The 17128-nt window shown below is 32.5% G+C and overlaps 1 protein-coding gene across 2 annotated transcripts in view; it reads right to left on the reverse strand.

The window, feature by feature from the left end:
• Positions 1–17128, reverse strand: part of TRPS1 (transcriptional repressor GATA binding 1) — a 303434-nt gene that overhangs the window by 224668 nt on the left and 61638 nt on the right. For both annotated transcript variants that reach the window (XM_051971007.1, XM_051971006.1), the window contains one exon: positions 909–2032. In XM_051971007.1, the coding sequence (XP_051826967.1) occupies positions 909–2032 (1124 nt within the window). The remainder of the gene's footprint in view (positions 1–908; positions 2033–17128) is intronic.

Below are 17128 nucleotides of genomic sequence, written 5' to 3' on the forward strand. Positions count from 1 at the left end.
CAACAACTGTTCCTTGATAATGCAAAAGGATTAATTAGGGACCCCAGTGTCATAAAGTTGACAAGGCTAGAACGTAACCTGAAAAAATACCCAATTTAATCTTACTTTAGATAGGAATACAATATAACACAGAAAAAGCTTTATCCGTCTGGAGGAAGAAGATACTTTATAAAAGTACAATACCACACTGTACATCTACAATATGGAATACTTACCTTAGAAAAGGATTCATGCTTGGAGGCCAAGCCTAGTGGGGGTTGTGCAATGATCAGGCAGTCAGTAGAATGCCTGTGTTCATTTGGAAAGGCAAACAGCAGCAACATGTTCTCAAGCTGATTGTTTCATATTTGGAATCAAAGATGGAAAATGTGATAGTATGACCCATAATAAGAGAGCTGATCTAAGGAACCATTGTGGAATACAAGCAACATATTTAGTCAAGATAGATTGTGAAAGAAAACTAAATCCCATCAAATACTTCAAATGAGTCAGGATACTAAACAGTCTTTGACACACATATTTAGCTGTGTCACCCTGGGCAAGTACTTAGCCTTTCAAGTATCCCAGGCAAATTCCCTAAAAATCTAAGATACAATTCCTTGAGGGGAGGAAAAAAAAACTACTTGTGAGTCTATAGTGCTAGAGCTGATTTCCATAACAGGGAATTCCCCCTACCAATAAAATCACAGGTCTGGATCTTTTACACCTTTGGCTACTTTCCAATTATGCTAAAATTAAATCATTGATCAAATCAAACTCTGATGTGATCATATCTCTTACTCTCTTATAGGATATTTGTGAGTATAATGGAATAGAAACATATACCACTTACTTGATACTAATTTTGGATTCTTGCCCTTTCTTATTATGACTCCAGGATAAGAGTGACCTCTTCCCCTATAGCTTACCTGTAGTGTCGGAAAATCTCTTCTTCCACCTGGGTAATAAAGTCACATTTGGTACATGAGTGTTCTTTGTTTTCTTTGACAGTCAGATGCCCATCTGTCCCTTGCAGGTGATTTGCTTCTTGTTTGACATCAGACGCCTGGGATTCATGCACATTCTCATAATGAAACAGGAGAACATCAACATCGGGCGTAGAGAATGAGCATTGATGGCACTGATGTTTAACTCTGGAGCTTCCAGTGGCCCCAGGAGACAGGTGCAAGAGTAAGAGCGCACAGTGGGAACAATTACTCTTTCTACAAGCAAATGGATAAGTAATTTCTCCAAGGTGCTTTTCAGGGCTACAAAGGCCTCTGGGGCAGAATGGACAGTGCTTAATGGTACATTTGTGAATATTGTGTAGTTGTTGATAATGACGAAGGAGTGGCCCCACCACAATTACATCAGGACCATGGCTCTTGGAGTACCTGAAGTCACAAAACTGACAATTGTAACTTGTCACTACATTATCCTCTGCTCCTTTGCTAGAGAAGTCTTTCTTTTTAGCTGCACTGGAGCCCTTTTCTGCCTTAGTTACTGGGTCCCCCTCTGTATTTTTGGCTAGATCATTCTGGTTAATGACAGTGCCCCTGGAAAGCTTATCATTCAAGTCTGGATTAAGGCCTCCTGACTGTCCTCCCCCATGCTGTTTACTATAATGTTCCAACAGTTTGAGGGAGCTGGATGATTCGCAGCTGAAACTACAAAATTTACACCAATAGTAGCTGGTAGCATCTGTACCATTTTGTCTAGAAGAATCAATGGGTTTGATGGGCACTGAGTAACCCACAGGAGTGTCATCTCCTGCTTTCACGGTAATTTTGTCTTGCCACTTTCCCAAGTCTCCAGAATCTCGAAGAGTAGGGCTGGACTTATTAGAGTTTTTCTCAGAAGATTTCCCAGATTCAGAAGAGGGGGGAGAAGCCTTTATTTTATTTGGGTGAGTCTGTAGAAAGTGTTGCTCTAGTTCAGTTGATGAGTTGCCCATGTATGTGAAATTGCAGAATTTACAGCGAAAGTACTTGGTGTTTCCTTGGCAATCAGGAGTTTTGCGTCCGATGCCAATGAAAGTTCCACCTGAAGTGACCTGCCAGAGAAGAGAGTAATATTATTTCAAATGTTGCACTAATTAAACAGAAACCTTGATGGAAAAAAAAGGAGAAAAGGAAAAATAATCTTTTCACATTAAAAAAAAACTGCTAATAAATTACTAGTAAATTACCTTCAATTTTTTTAATAGTCACATATTTGAGAAAAAAACATGCTAAGCATATTAAGACCAAGGAAAAGATGAAACAGACAAGAAATAATATATTGAGAGCTTATTTCAAGAATTTAGGTATGTATATTTTAGAAATCTAGGAAACAATTTTCAAGTGACTTGGTTTAACTGAACTACTTCCCTCAAATTGCATTCTTGAAGGAGTATCCCAGATCATTTGAGACTCTTGTTTCTCTCAAAGATTAAAGATTGCTGTCAAAAACCAGTGACAATTTCTCAAAATTGCTTAATATAGACCCTCTCCAAGGAAATTTTCTTTCCTGTTCCTATAGAAATGAGACTTGTGCTGTACTAAAATTGGGGTGCAACAATGATCACACATTCGAATTCCAAAACACTACAACTAAAAAGAGAAATAAGAGGATAGAGAATAAACAGGAGGAATGACAAAGGAGGTCAAGTCAATGTAACATGGAATATAAGAAGGAAGCAAGGCTTCCGAGACATATATCTTTAAACTCTCTATTCTCATTGCCAATGTCCCAGCCTTTTTGACAAGTACCCATAACTACCCTGGAATGTGAGAGATCATTTGGCCATCGTTCAAAAGGATTTTTTAGAGACCAAAGTAAAATATGGTCAAAATCTAAGCCATACATTTCATCATGATATTATTTCTTTTCCTGATTGGGAAGTTGCATAGTATCTAGACACACTCTATGTAACCTCATAATACACTATATATGTACCATTTCATTTGGACAGCATCACTACTAACAATTGGACTCAGTCTCCTTCCTTCTATTCTCTACTTGGTGTTAAGATATGGTTTTTAAATTCTAAATTTCTGACTGAAATAATCCTCAGAGTGACAGATTTAATCTTCCAACTGTCAGAGAACTGCTGAATATCTGCAGGATCCCGTTGTCATATATTAGTCAAATGGAATAATTATTTTCTCCCTTTTTCAACAGCTGTGCCACAGAAAAAGCATGTGATCACTGCTCATGTGAGAATCCTGCCATAAGGAAAGTCTCAGACATTTAAAAATCATTAAAAGCAAACATTTAAAAATGCAAATAGTATGCCTTTTAGCCATCTAACATACAAAAATAAAGATGGCTCTATGAATAATGTGCTATAAGCCCACATATATTGAATGTCACCATCTCATATTCTTCCATTAAAGAATAATTTTATACTTTATGAGAATGTTATACTTAGAACATTTCTGTGTATACTATCTTCAATATAATATTTTCTACACTTTTTTTTCCAATTGATAAGTTTTTGACATATTTTAAAAAGGATAAGCTTGGCAGGAAGAGGATGTTCACCTTACTTAAACCTAACTTAAATTTAAACAACCCAACAATCACTGGCTAACCAGGTGACAAAGTCACATGATCTTAAAATCTAAGTTATCCATCTGCTGACCTGGAAAAATGTTTAAAAGAACTAAAATTTGCACAAAGGTATAATTCTGTGACTATAAGATGTCACAACTTCTACAAATCTCTCACCATTGTTGGTAGGTGAAATCATGATTTGACTTAAGCATAATTAGTTTCAGTCTGACAAGAGTTTCACAGACTTGAATAAGATCACTTCTTGAATTATTGGTGCTCTGTTCTAGAATGTGTGGATAAAATATGACTTTGTGAAAAGTTGAATGTCTCCCGTTTGATATTCTCAAGATAAGCAGTATGGTAACAATAAAAGATTGCTGAATAGTGAGTCATGGAGATCTTAAATCAAATGCTATCTCCAGTACTTTGTACTGACTGCATGTGCAAGATAACATAACCACTTTAAGTCTCAGTTTGCTTAGCTATAAAATGGGATAATCACACTTTCATTAACCTACTTCATAGAATAATTTTAAGGATCACATACCTAATAAATATAGATTAGATATTATGTACTATATGTTATGTGTGTGTGTGAACCATTATTCCATTAAAATAGCAAAAAAAAAAATTTTAAAGAACATTTTTTAAAAACTCATTTCAATATTTCAGTTTCATATCTTCCAAAATATTAAGTATATCACCAGTCTCTTCCTATCTTACAAGTCTTTTTTTTATATTACTTTCCTCCACTCTCCTGTCTAGCTATTCTAGCATCATTATTGTTTCTGAAACTCTAATATCTCCGATAAACTGATCTGGAATGCTGTCTATCATCACTCACTAGCTGAGAAGCAAGGGCTTACTCCACAGCATGAATAAATATCCAAGTAGAATTGCAAACAGTTTAAAAATCACAAAATATAATACTTTGTAAATTTACTTAAACCAAGAAATACAGTAAATCACAAAATCAGTATTTTATACAAAAGTCTTATTTTCTAGATCATAAAGAGAAAAAGAAAATGCTTGCAGTCAATCTTATGTATTTCCTATTTGTGAGAGAGAAAAGTATACTATGAAAAAGAAGTTGGGCATTACTGTGCTATACTACTGAAAGAGCACTCTAAAATAATGTAATCTTGTCTTTATTTTTGGAAGATGGTGACTTCGCACACTATTTTTCTTTTCTTGAAATCATAGACAATTTTTCATGTTCCCAAATCCCTTAAAAATCCTTTCCAAGAATAGTTAAATAAGAAAATCAAAATATGTATGCAAAGTGATAAGTGCTTATACTAACATTTCTTTGAAAATGATAACAAATGACCATTCCAAATTTGAGCTCAATTCTGTTCAACTAGTGTTTATTGCTATTCTGCTATGTGTGGATCATTTTGCTGGTCAAAAAAGACACCAAACAAATAAGAAAATGGTCTCTATTCTCAAAGCACTTATAATTTGAGAGACGCAATAGATAAGAATATACACACATATACATATACCTACAAGCACATAATATACATTACATAAAAACTACATGTACACATGAATATCTATATTGTATAAACACATGTGTGCATATTCTATACATATTCACTGCATATAATTTCTGTATATATATATATATATATATATATGTGTGTGTGTGTGTATGGGTATGCATTTTTATATGTACAAGTTATATATTATACATATTATCTATACACACACACATACACACACAATAGGTGATAGAACACAAAACAATAAGAACAATAAAAACTGGGAAGAGGGGAAAGAGACAATCAGAAAATCTGTTGAATCAACATCTAAGCTATGCTTTGAAAAGTATTCACATATATGGAGAACTGTTTCAATGTTATTCAAAGATAAGGTTCAAAGTAGTAATTATATTTTCAACATTTAACTTTATTTTTTATCAAGATTTTAACAACAGAAAAAATGGTATAATGTTTTCATAAAACAAGAGTGAATAGCAACATCAATAAAATAAATCAAACCCATTTTATATAGGGACAGAAAAGGGTTACAAGACAGTACTACCCTCTGATTAACATGTTAATATTTCATTTAGTCATTACTTTCATGATATTTCTCAATTTAACTAATTAAGTTATCCCACATCTATTCCTTGGCTCTCTAATCCCAGCCACTTCATCCAGCTAACATCATAATAATCTATACCGTACTATGTACCTAACAACTTTTACTATTGCAATAGTATCCAAACAGATCTTCCTATTTTTATTTTTGTCCCATTAATACAATACCAAAACAATACTTCTTATGCACAGCTTTGTTCATGTCACCAAATTCAAGCATCATCCTTAATCTCTAGTGATTAAGAAAGAAAAATTCAAGATATTTCCCCAAAATCCAAATCTACTTATATTATGTCATTGCCATACCTTTCCATTTATCTATTTAGACTCCATTTTCCAACTCAAGCAAACCATTCATAGTCTTCTAACCATATTTCAATATCTCTCAAAATTATTCCCCTTCTCATACTTTTCTCTATATGTGTTTTCTTTCTGTATTCGTCTCTTTTTCTATTTCCATAACTGATGCTCTTTCTGTCACTGTCTTTCCATCTCTTTCTATCTCTGTGTCTCTCTCTGTTTCTCAGTCGCTGTGTCTGTGTCTGTGTTTGTCTATCTGTCTGTCTATCTCTGTCTCTTTATTTTCTTTCTTCTCTCCCTCCCCATTTAATTCTTATCTATTCTTTAACTTTAATCTCAATTCTTTAGATCACTGATAAAACATTTTGCACCTCTTTAATGAACTTATAAAATAATATTTTGTATTATAGGCATCTGAGTTCAAAGCTTATCCAGCTCCTAAATCTTCAGATAGGAAGGATCATGTCGTCTAAACTTAGTATCTTCTCCAGCAATCAACACAATGCTCTGTACACAGTAGGTTATTTAAACAAAATTTTGACAGAACTTTTTAACTATAAATGCTAATACATAGAGGAGAATGAGTGACAATAAAAGAGGAGCTATGTTATCACTATAAATATCTGGAAGAACTCATACCACAAATAGCGTGACTATCATATTAAAAGTCTGGAGATAATTGTTCATTTCCTGACAGCTGTTCAAAAATATATATCTTTTATATCCCATGTCAGAGTTTTAGACATGAAAGGGTGCCTAGATAACATATAGCTCAATTCTTTTATCTTTTAGATGAAGAAATTGAGGCCTGAAGAAGGGGAATAACCTTCCTATGTTTATACAGCTAATCAGTGAAAGAACTACCACAACTCAGACCTAGGTCTATTATTTCTAGTATGATGTTCCTTTCTCCATACTTTCTATACTGTTTTCTGATGATTTCCAAACTATACATACTTGGTAGCTCCATATTTTGAGCCTTAAATTACTAATGGTACATATTTCTTCGATTTTAGCCCACATGAAGTACTTCTGAAGATTGATACCCAATGTCAGTAAAGCACTTAGAGCTCCTTGGAACAATGCTATAAGGAATGACGAAAACACCCATTTGTGAATTGTCTACTATCACAGCAATCCTTGAAAAACAGATATCATTATTCCCATTTTAGAGTTGAGGAAACTAAGACAGATAAAGGTTAAGTGATTTGTTCAAGGTTACACAACTACTAAATGTCTGAAGCTAGATTTGAACTTAGGTCTTCCTGACTCAAGAAAAGGCTCTACCTTCTGCTTTTCTGTACCACCTTGCTATTGCTCTACATAAAAGAACTTACTAGTCCTAAAATTATGAAATGAAAGAGTATATCTCTTTAAAGACAACACAGATTATATCTGTGCTCAAACTTTAATATATTAGCTAATCATGTTTTTATGAACTGAGGATATAGAGTGGAAAACAATGAATAAAGGGAAAGAAGTACACATAGAAATATATAAGCTTTCTATAACTCTTCTCTCCATCAATGACAATTGAAATCTCATACTTTGACCCTTAACAGTCTAGTCTATAATAACTCTAAATAAAACAAAGATGGTATAGATAGTTGGAGATTAGGACAACTGGGAGAAAAAAAGAAGATTTACATTGGAAACAACACAGCTGTGAGTGTAATAAGGATAGTGCCCTAGAAGTTTTCAATGGATCTGAAAGAGAGGATGATACCAAAAGCTGAGGAAAGTTATTATTAACAAATGAACACATATGTGTCTTATCCCCTATCTACAAAATGTATATAAAAATAATCAATCCACACAGAGAAGGGCATCTTTGAAAGTATGTTTTAAAAAAAAGACAGTCTTTTTGCAAATGATAGCACATCTTTGTAGTTACACTGATGAAATCTTTATAGTCATGCAATTGACTGTTATATGTCAAAAATACTAAACCCATTGTGCTTTTTGTACATTAAATATAGAAACATAACTGATTTAGTAGGTAAAACATTGTCTTGTGGATTCTCCTCTAGGAAAGTGTTTCCCCACATATATGAAAAAAATATAAGATTTTTTTGAAAAATGGAATGACAGAGATTCATTCATGACAGAGATGACATTCAAGTTATTAATCTCAAGTAGAGAATAAAATAGGAAAAACAGCATTCAATAAATGCATTTACCATTATTATAGAAAATGTCCAAAAGAGAATCCAAAAAGAATTCTTTGATGATGAAGTCTTTCAGATACTACTATTGTTGGAAACATTTTTGTACCAATTACATCAAGCCCTAGAACAATGTAGACCTTACTGCATATGATCTATAATTAGTCAAATTAGTTTGGTCTAAATATATATGTAGGAAAAATGAAGTAGAAATGAAGAATGTCTTTTGTCTCAACTCTGATAAACAATTGGATGAACAATGTACAGTTTGTTCATCAATATCTAAATCTTGGACTGACACTGAAAATAGCTAATGAACCAAGTCTAGAAGTCAATAGAAAGATGAAAACAGGTTACTTTTAACTATATCAAGTTTATCAATGAAAAAATATTTTTAAATTAATCATTCTTCCAGAAATAGGAAATCATTAAATAGTACAATCTCTGAAGAATTAAAATCTATAGGCACTCAAAGGTAATTTCAAAAATTCAGTTGAATTTTTTGCTGGCTCTCTGGATGTATCTCTTATGGAAGATATATGTGAAGTCATGGAAAAATGCAGCACATGATGAAAAGACATGGAGCAGTTGTGATCCACTGTTAAAGGGAGCATACTCATATCAATAAGATCACAGTTCTGTCAAAGCCTTCACTTGCACACCTATTAAGGATAAAAAGAACCACTATTGTACTGAATTTTTTTTTCAATTTCTGAAAACTATGATAGTGTAGAACTGTTTTTAAATACAGGTCAGAATTTCATATTCTACTTTTGTCTTGGTGTAAAAAGCTTTTTATTATATATCATATTTATGGCCTTAGCTTAAAGAAGTATTTAGATGCCTTTTTTTTTTTTTTTTTTTTGCTGTATGTCTCATCAAAGAAGGTTCAAAATAAGGGATTTTTTTTTTGTTTCTTTGAATGTTTTTAGCCTTTTACTTCTTATTATTTTTTCTCTTAATCAACAAAGTTGGCATTAATGCAAAACAGTAATCAGTATCATAAAACTAATACATAAAACACTTCAAAGAGAAAAGATTTAAAAAAAACTCAGACCACTGAAAATGACACTGCTACACACAGTACTTATCCCCAACCATAACGAAAGAAGTTGTTTGAACTGAAAACATTGATTTACAATCTTTTCTTCAGATGTGGTGTGTCCTCAAGAACTATGACTGATTGCAGTGGAGAAGATTATAAGGGACCAATTTAAGATGACTCTTAGTCAATGGATGGAAATTTTGGAGTTTGAACATTGATTTTAAAACCCACCCATTTTATTTTAAGGTTTTTCTGTCTTCAAAAATATATCTTGGAAAAACTGGCACAGACTACTAAAGTTATAGTATGTTTAAGACATTGCAGCAATCTCTTATAAATACAAAGGCACTGAAGAAAATATTAACCTTCTGAATAAGCAAATTAGCCTGACAAAGGAAAAACATTTCAAATAATCTAGAATGTAGAGAATAAATTTGATATTCTGTGTTTTGAGGACAAAGAATGAATATTTTAAAATGATGTTAAACCATTTTTGTAGTTGGCAAATTGCTCAGCAATCATTAGGGCCAGAAATGGAGGCTATAGATTTTGAAACAAAATAAAGTATTGAAATTTGTAAGAAAAGTAGTAACAGGCAACTGTTAGAAGAGCGGAGGGGGAATCAATCAACTTTTGAGTAAATGTATGTGTATAAACCACTTTTCGATTTATCTGTGCTAATTTTTCAATCCTAAACTAGTCCTGCCACTCAGCATGGTCCTAATTCACTTCCAATGGTGAGTTGCCATGTGTGCTTAAGGAAAAAAAAATAATAATCTTAAAACACACCTAAGCAAATCACATCTGTGGAGATAAAACTTCTATGGGAATATTTGTATGTATGTAGGCATGTATGTATCTATAAATGTGTGTATATTCTTCTAAACTAACATAGAAAATTATGTTAGATTGTGTATGGCATTCCTTTTCCATATTAGGGAAGATAATTGTGATATGATTGGACATTCTAGAAATAATTGGAAGAGAAAAATGCAAGATTTAATCATTGGACATTAATGACTTTTTAGAAGATATTACTTAAACACAGCACAAAATGTTAACATCCATGTAATATGTTTCCCAAATGTACCTCTGCACTATGGAAAGTGGGGAAGAATGTCCTTTTTTTTTTTTTTTTAATAGTGCTAGATTTTGTATTAAATGCCATATTTTGATGACAGTTTAATATATTTTTTTTTAACTAAACAAACAGACTATTCCAGAATTCACAGTACCTTATATAAGGTACCTCATTGTACCTTATACTTTCATAATTGACAGGAACTAACAGAGCCGGCCATATGGTCTGTAGAACACTAAAAATAAACAATGGCAAAGGCTTTCTGATTTTGTTTTTTCTATCACCATAACCATTCATACTGGTTAATTGGTAGTGGACAAAATTCTAATTACATAGGTATAAAAACTCAAATGGAGAAAAGGTACATCTCCTCCTTTAATCTACACAGTTAAACCAACATAATCAAGTCATGATTTGACTAGTAACTAAATGAATAGAAAAAAATCAGACAATTTATTAAATCACAAATCTTTCAAAACTTATTTTCAATTGATGGGACAAGAATTAAATATGAGATATAGATGAGATATTCATTAATTTTAATAGTATCCCTGACTTACTGAATCTGAATGTGAATTCCCACATCCTGGCAAACAAAGGGAGAAAGAAAATAAGTTTATTTCTGAGGACAACAAAATTAGTAGTAAAAAAAAATAAATCCCAGTAATAAGAGCACAAAATTACTATCAGCAAAATTCCATTTGTATTTCAGAGTTTACTTAGCATAACAGTTCATCTAGCAAGGCATCCTTACATAACCTCAAATATGATGAAAGAAAAAGAAAATTAAAAATCACTAGACCTGGGGGAATTAAATTTGGCCCAATCATTAAAGTGATGTTTACATGGTGCTTTAAAATTTGAAATACACTTCATATACATTGTCTTATTTGAATCTTATAGCAATGCTGTGATATTGTTACTTCGGGTATCTTATTATCCCCATTTTATATTTGAGAAAAACAAGGCTCAGAAGGATGGAATCACACACTTGGTCACACATTTGGTATCAGTTCCTTGTGGATGATATGAGTTCTGAGTTCACTCTTTCCTAACTCCCAGTCCAGCATCCCATCCACGATGCCACTCTGCTTTAATCCCTAGCATATAAATGTCTATTGAATTAAATTAAAAGTATGCATCAAATCTTGGCGTAGTATCTCAATGTCATCCCCTCCATCTACTGACTTATTATAACTCCTCTACTGATGCCTGAATATCAATAGTTTATTACCATAAAAAATATTTGTATAGACTGAAAGTACTGAGTCACCCTGTCTCTATAAGCAAAGATTTATAAGTGCCACAAGGAGGAGGAAGAAGACAAGAGAGTAGAACAATAGAAGAATAAGGAGGGAAAAAAGGATGGGGACAGAGATAGATGGAGGAGAGAAAAAGCAAGAGAAGAAAGAAAAGAAGAGCAAGAATTAGAAAAAGAAAGATCAATTATTGATTATCTACAGTGCATAGAAGTAAAAATACTTCTAAGGAAAGGAGCTATAGAAAATCCAAAGTGAAACTACAAGTAGAATCTATATCTAGAAATCCTTTCTAGCTCTTAGTCTAATTCTGTAATCCTATAAGAATGGCAAAATATTTACATTGCTGAAAAAATATGTTTGTATATCCATCTTAATGTAGAAATATTTTATTTTGTGAATCTATACTAATATATATACATACATACACACATATGCATACTATGTACACATATAAATACATATACATATATTATATATACTTATGTATGTGTATATACTGTATATGCACATATATATATATATATAAAGAGAGAGAGACAGACAGAGAGAGAGAGACAGAAAGTTGTGAGTGATATCTTAAGAGAAGTGAGATGACATTCCCATTTTCCTATGCTGTCACTTATTAATATTTTTCTGCTCTGGAATAGAAATGTATTTAACAGAATGGTCCTCAGAAATTTCTGGAATAAATTAACTGATTAAGCTTAAACTCTATTCATGTAACTAATTGTGAATATCACAGATTTATAAAATCACAGAATCTCAGATTTAGAAGAGAGTTCAGAGATCAACAAAGATCAAAATTTGCCTGAAAAGAAAGCCCCTCTGTAACATTCCTAATAAAAGGTGACCCAACTTCCCTTGGAGAGTTCAGTGAAGGCAAGCTATTCCACTCTTCTATAACTTTAGGAATTTTTCCTGACTTTGAATCTAAATGTAACTTTCCCTCATGGCTCTTAGTCCCACCCTCTAAAACCGAACCAAAGAGTTAATTAAATCCCTCTTTCACCTAACAGAACATTACCAAGTCAAACACCTAAGTCTTCTCTTCTCCAGATTAAATATCACTTAGTCCTTCCACAAAGTCTCAGAAGGACTGCATTTTTTTTTTCATTTATATAATGATAACCCATCTGTAGTACTTCTTGGTGTTGCAAAGAAAAAAATAAGCAAATAAATGAAACTAAAATACTGTAGAAGTATCAGGGATTTGTGCTATTTCATTCTATCCATCTGTTTCAATGTAGTTCTAATAAAAATGGTCCTGAGATAAGTCATTATCTTGTTTTTACTCTTCTTTATATTTGGCTCCTGCCAGCACCCTAGTCCTTGGTGCTATTACAACAGATTGCTATTTGCTCTCCCTGCCCAAAGTCTCTCAAAACTATCTTTTTAAAGCACATGTTTAACCATGTCATTTTCCTACTCAGTAAACTTCAATGGCTGCCTATTATCTCCAGAATCAGATATAAAACCTTGTTTGACATTCAAGACCCTTAATAAAATTCACCACTTCCACCACCACCACTACCCCACACACTTTTGATTGTAGTAGTTGCTGTTATGTCATGTTATTGAATCATATTAAGATTGTAGTTCTCTGAAAAGTATTTTTGGATAATTTGTCATTTAGCCATTCTTCCTTGATTCTGTATTTATATAACTGATTTTTTTGAACCCAAATATGAGGGCTTTTAACTTATGTCTATCAAATTTCATCATATTAGATTTGTTCCTCATTCTAATATATTAAAATATTTTTGAAGCCTTACTCTGCCATCCAGTGTGCCAGTTATGCCCTCTCTATTCTTGTTACCTTGAACGTCAAATAAGCACACCAGATGTAGTCAAAAAAGCAAGTGAATAATCTATTGTGGAGATATTACCGAATTTTTACAATATTATTTCCTACCAGTTGAATGCCTGCTCAATTTATAATCAGGTCCATGGGGTTTCCAATGATTTCTTTTAAGCCCTAAGCATTTTAGTCATTATTTGTTTCCAACTTGGTATTTGTGTTCACTTGTTAGGATTTTTATTTTAATTTAATATACTAAAGCACATGAGTTTAAATACATTCTAAGACTACAAAGCACAGCACTAAAAAATGAGCATTTATTTGATTACCAATTAATTAGACCAGTGATGACTAACCTAGAAAACAGGCCCAAAATGAACTCAATCTGCTAGTTTAAAATGAACTCAATCTGCTAGTGTAGACATCTACATAGATCAAACCAATTTGACAAGTAGAATACTTTCACTTCCTTTTATGTTCACATTTTAATTTGTAAATTTAATAATATTTTAATTTGTGGAGCAGCTAGTTAGTACAGTGGATAGAGCACCAGCCCTGAAGTCAGGAAAACCTGAGTTCAAATCTGGCCTCAGACATTTAACACTTCCTATCTGTATGACCCTGGGCAAGTCACTTAATCCCAATTGCCTCAGCAAAAAAAATAAAATAAAATAAAATATATATATATATATATATATATAATTTGTACAATTTATTACTTTTTCTTCTAAAGTGGAGATTCTGTGAGGAAAGGGACTAGATCTTATTTAACCTTTTATATCACTTTTTTCCCTCCCCCACCACCAGCAAGCAGAGAGCTCTGCCCAAAAATTGATTGTGATTGAGTGGCAGCAGTATTGAAAACAAATAGCAAAGCCTTTAAAATAAACATTGCTCCATGTATCAAATATGCTGTACTGTATAGATGGTCAAAAGTTATTTAAATTCAGTATTTCGGTTTCTTTAAAGTAAAATACTGCTCAAAGTAGAGGGGACACAAAATTATTTTTATATAGTATGTCCTAATTCTATATTAAAGGAATATGCATTGTTAAAAAAGAAATTTTTTTTTGAAAAAATAAAATTTACACGTAATTGAGGCTAAACTAAAAGAAGTGAGCTTTCCAAATTGTCTTTCCTTGTATCAATGTGCCTGTAATTAGCTCAAACTATTTATTAGAAATTTGTCCCCACATTCTTTTGAATTCAGACATAAAATTTCTTGTCTCTAAAATCTTTTTTATCCTGCTTTGAAAACAGTATTTGCACAACAGGAAAGCAGCACTCAGTTTTCAGGGTCATATAAAGGTCTGCCACTGATAAGCAAATTGAAAAAAAAAAAACTGTTCACCCAGTATTAGTATGTCATTACAAGTCAGAATGAATTTAATAGGTTGAGTAGAACCTATCTCCTTCAGAATCCTGAAAGTTCCAAGATTTAGGAAGTTTTCTAATATAAGAAAGTAACAAATATGCCATACAACAGAAACGCATCAGAATTTATAAACATTTAAAGGTCTAAACTACTTTCCCGTGGGAAGAAGAACTTGACAGGATTCCTTGTTTTATAACCTGATCCTAAGGCCAAGAGTCCCCCCATAAAAATGATGCAAACAATCCCAACACACAGCACATAAAGTCCTAATGAGAAAGTAAAGTCATCATTTAGTAATAGGCGCTTTCATCTAGCAATGTGTTCAAAAATATGCTCAATAAAACAGCCCCAAAATGATGGTGTGGTAATAACTTCTTGAAGAAATCAGTCTCTTGCTATTATTCCTAGACAGTAAGTGAATCCCAGATACTGAATGGAACTTAGTTGAGCTTATATAAAGGGCTAATTAATGTCTAATCATGTTACCATTTTGGTATAGAACCTGGGCTCTGGGGGATATTTTTTTTTTCCTTATCTTGCATGAGATTAGGTCTTTGGGCCATCTTCACCCTTTAAGAATCTTATTACTTTTTCCAGCTTTCATAAATGTCTTCCTCCAGTACAGTGCCCTCCTAAAAAGTAGTGACTGCCATGCTTGTTCTTATTCCTACATACAGCCAAGTGTCTGGCACAAAGCAAATATTTAACAAATACTTGATCTATTTATGTTGTTGAGATGAATGGTGAATGTTTCTAATGAATATGAGCAGAAGTTAAAGTAATTCTTAATATTAAGATATTGAGATATCATTAAAGCTAATGAATTCTGAGACAACCATCATCTTTCTCATGATTTCTTAATAAAAAAAAGGTAAAAATTTAGGACAAATCTCCTGATTCATCCTGATACACTATGTTCAGGTGTGTAGGAGTCTTGTAAATTCACCAAAGGTAAAAAAGGAGATGTTCTGGTTTTATGTGTCTAACACTGGCAGCCTTAATTCTATAAATCTCCCTATGTACTATGTACAAAAACAGCCTTATAGTTTGGCATTGTACGCATGCACATACATGAAGACACCTGTATTTATATGTCTAACTCCTTTATTAGCACACATATACATATATGTAATAGTAATGTCTGTACATATACATACACATACTATCTGTATATACATAAATATATGTGTATGTATTTTGATGACCCATTTAAAATACAGCTAACATAAAAAAGTCATAGTGCATAGTCAAGTGTGTCTGTTTGGATTTGCACTATCTTCCATATATCTAATATTTATATGGCACTTTGAAGTTTGAAAGTGCTTTACATAAATTATTTCTTTTGACTTTCATAACAACTCTGAAGTATAGATGTTATTATCATCTCTATTTAATAGTGAGGAAACTAGGACTGAGCAAAGTTAAACCACCTGCCCAGGAAAGCACAGAGAAAAAGTGTCTAATGTAGAATTGGAACTCAGTTTTTTTTTGATTCAAAGTCCAATTCTCTAAACACTTACGTCAATTAGTTGCCAAATACATTTAATAAAATGGAATTTTGGTAGTTTTATTCTTAGACGCCAAGTCCATTTCAAATATTTCTTTATTTCAATTATACTTCCTCATTCTGCATAAACAAAGTGTAAGAAATAATATTCTTTAACAGCCAGTGCAAATTTCTTTAAACTGTCCTTGTCTAAACATAATAGGGGTCAGAACCACAGAGTAGTTTAAATCACCTCCCTCTGGCTGCTATTCCTTTTTCCCCAGCTTAAATTATCATAAATCTGCCATAAACCACCAATAGTCTAGCTATCTTAAACAAACAAACAAACAAATAAAAGCAGCTTAAGTGCAATAGGATTAACAAATTCCCTCTTTTATTAGTCTATTATTTTAATTCATTTTGATTTAAAAAGAAAATGATTAAATGCATTACTGTAATTCATGAACTTTTGTCTGTGTGTGCACATGAATAACTCAAAGACATCATGGATTTTTGGCTAAACTACACTGGAAGTAGTTAACTCTAACTTTGTAGCCAGTCTTCCAGGAGCTTAAGTGTCTGGGGTGGGTAAGGAGGTAAGAAAGGGGAACTGCCTTTAAATGACATTTTAGCAATATATTTAAGTCAAAGACTATCTGAGACTTCCCTATATTCTATTTAGGACTATGGAAAAACTGATCAGTATTTATTAAGAAGCATAAAAATATTAATCAGTTTCATGTCTGCAAAAGTTGTTTTTTTTTTTTTCCCCCCAGCAACATCTGGAAGAAATGCAAAGGGATTTGAGCATAGTATTCCACACAAAGAAACACATTTAACTTTCCTTTCTTGATTGGAGGAAATTAGCATTTGAAAAATCAAGTTACCAAACCTAATTGTTTCTTTAAAACCATCACCTATATTGCATAGGCCCTATTTTTGGAAATACTCTTTTCTTGAGAAAAAACTTATCTTAACAAGATTATCTCCAGGCT

This window comes from Antechinus flavipes, chromosome 1 (assembly GCF_016432865.1).
Source record: "Antechinus flavipes isolate AdamAnt ecotype Samford, QLD, Australia chromosome 1, AdamAnt_v2, whole genome shotgun sequence".
NCBI classification, from domain to species: domain Eukaryota; kingdom Metazoa; phylum Chordata; class Mammalia; order Dasyuromorphia; family Dasyuridae; genus Antechinus; species Antechinus flavipes.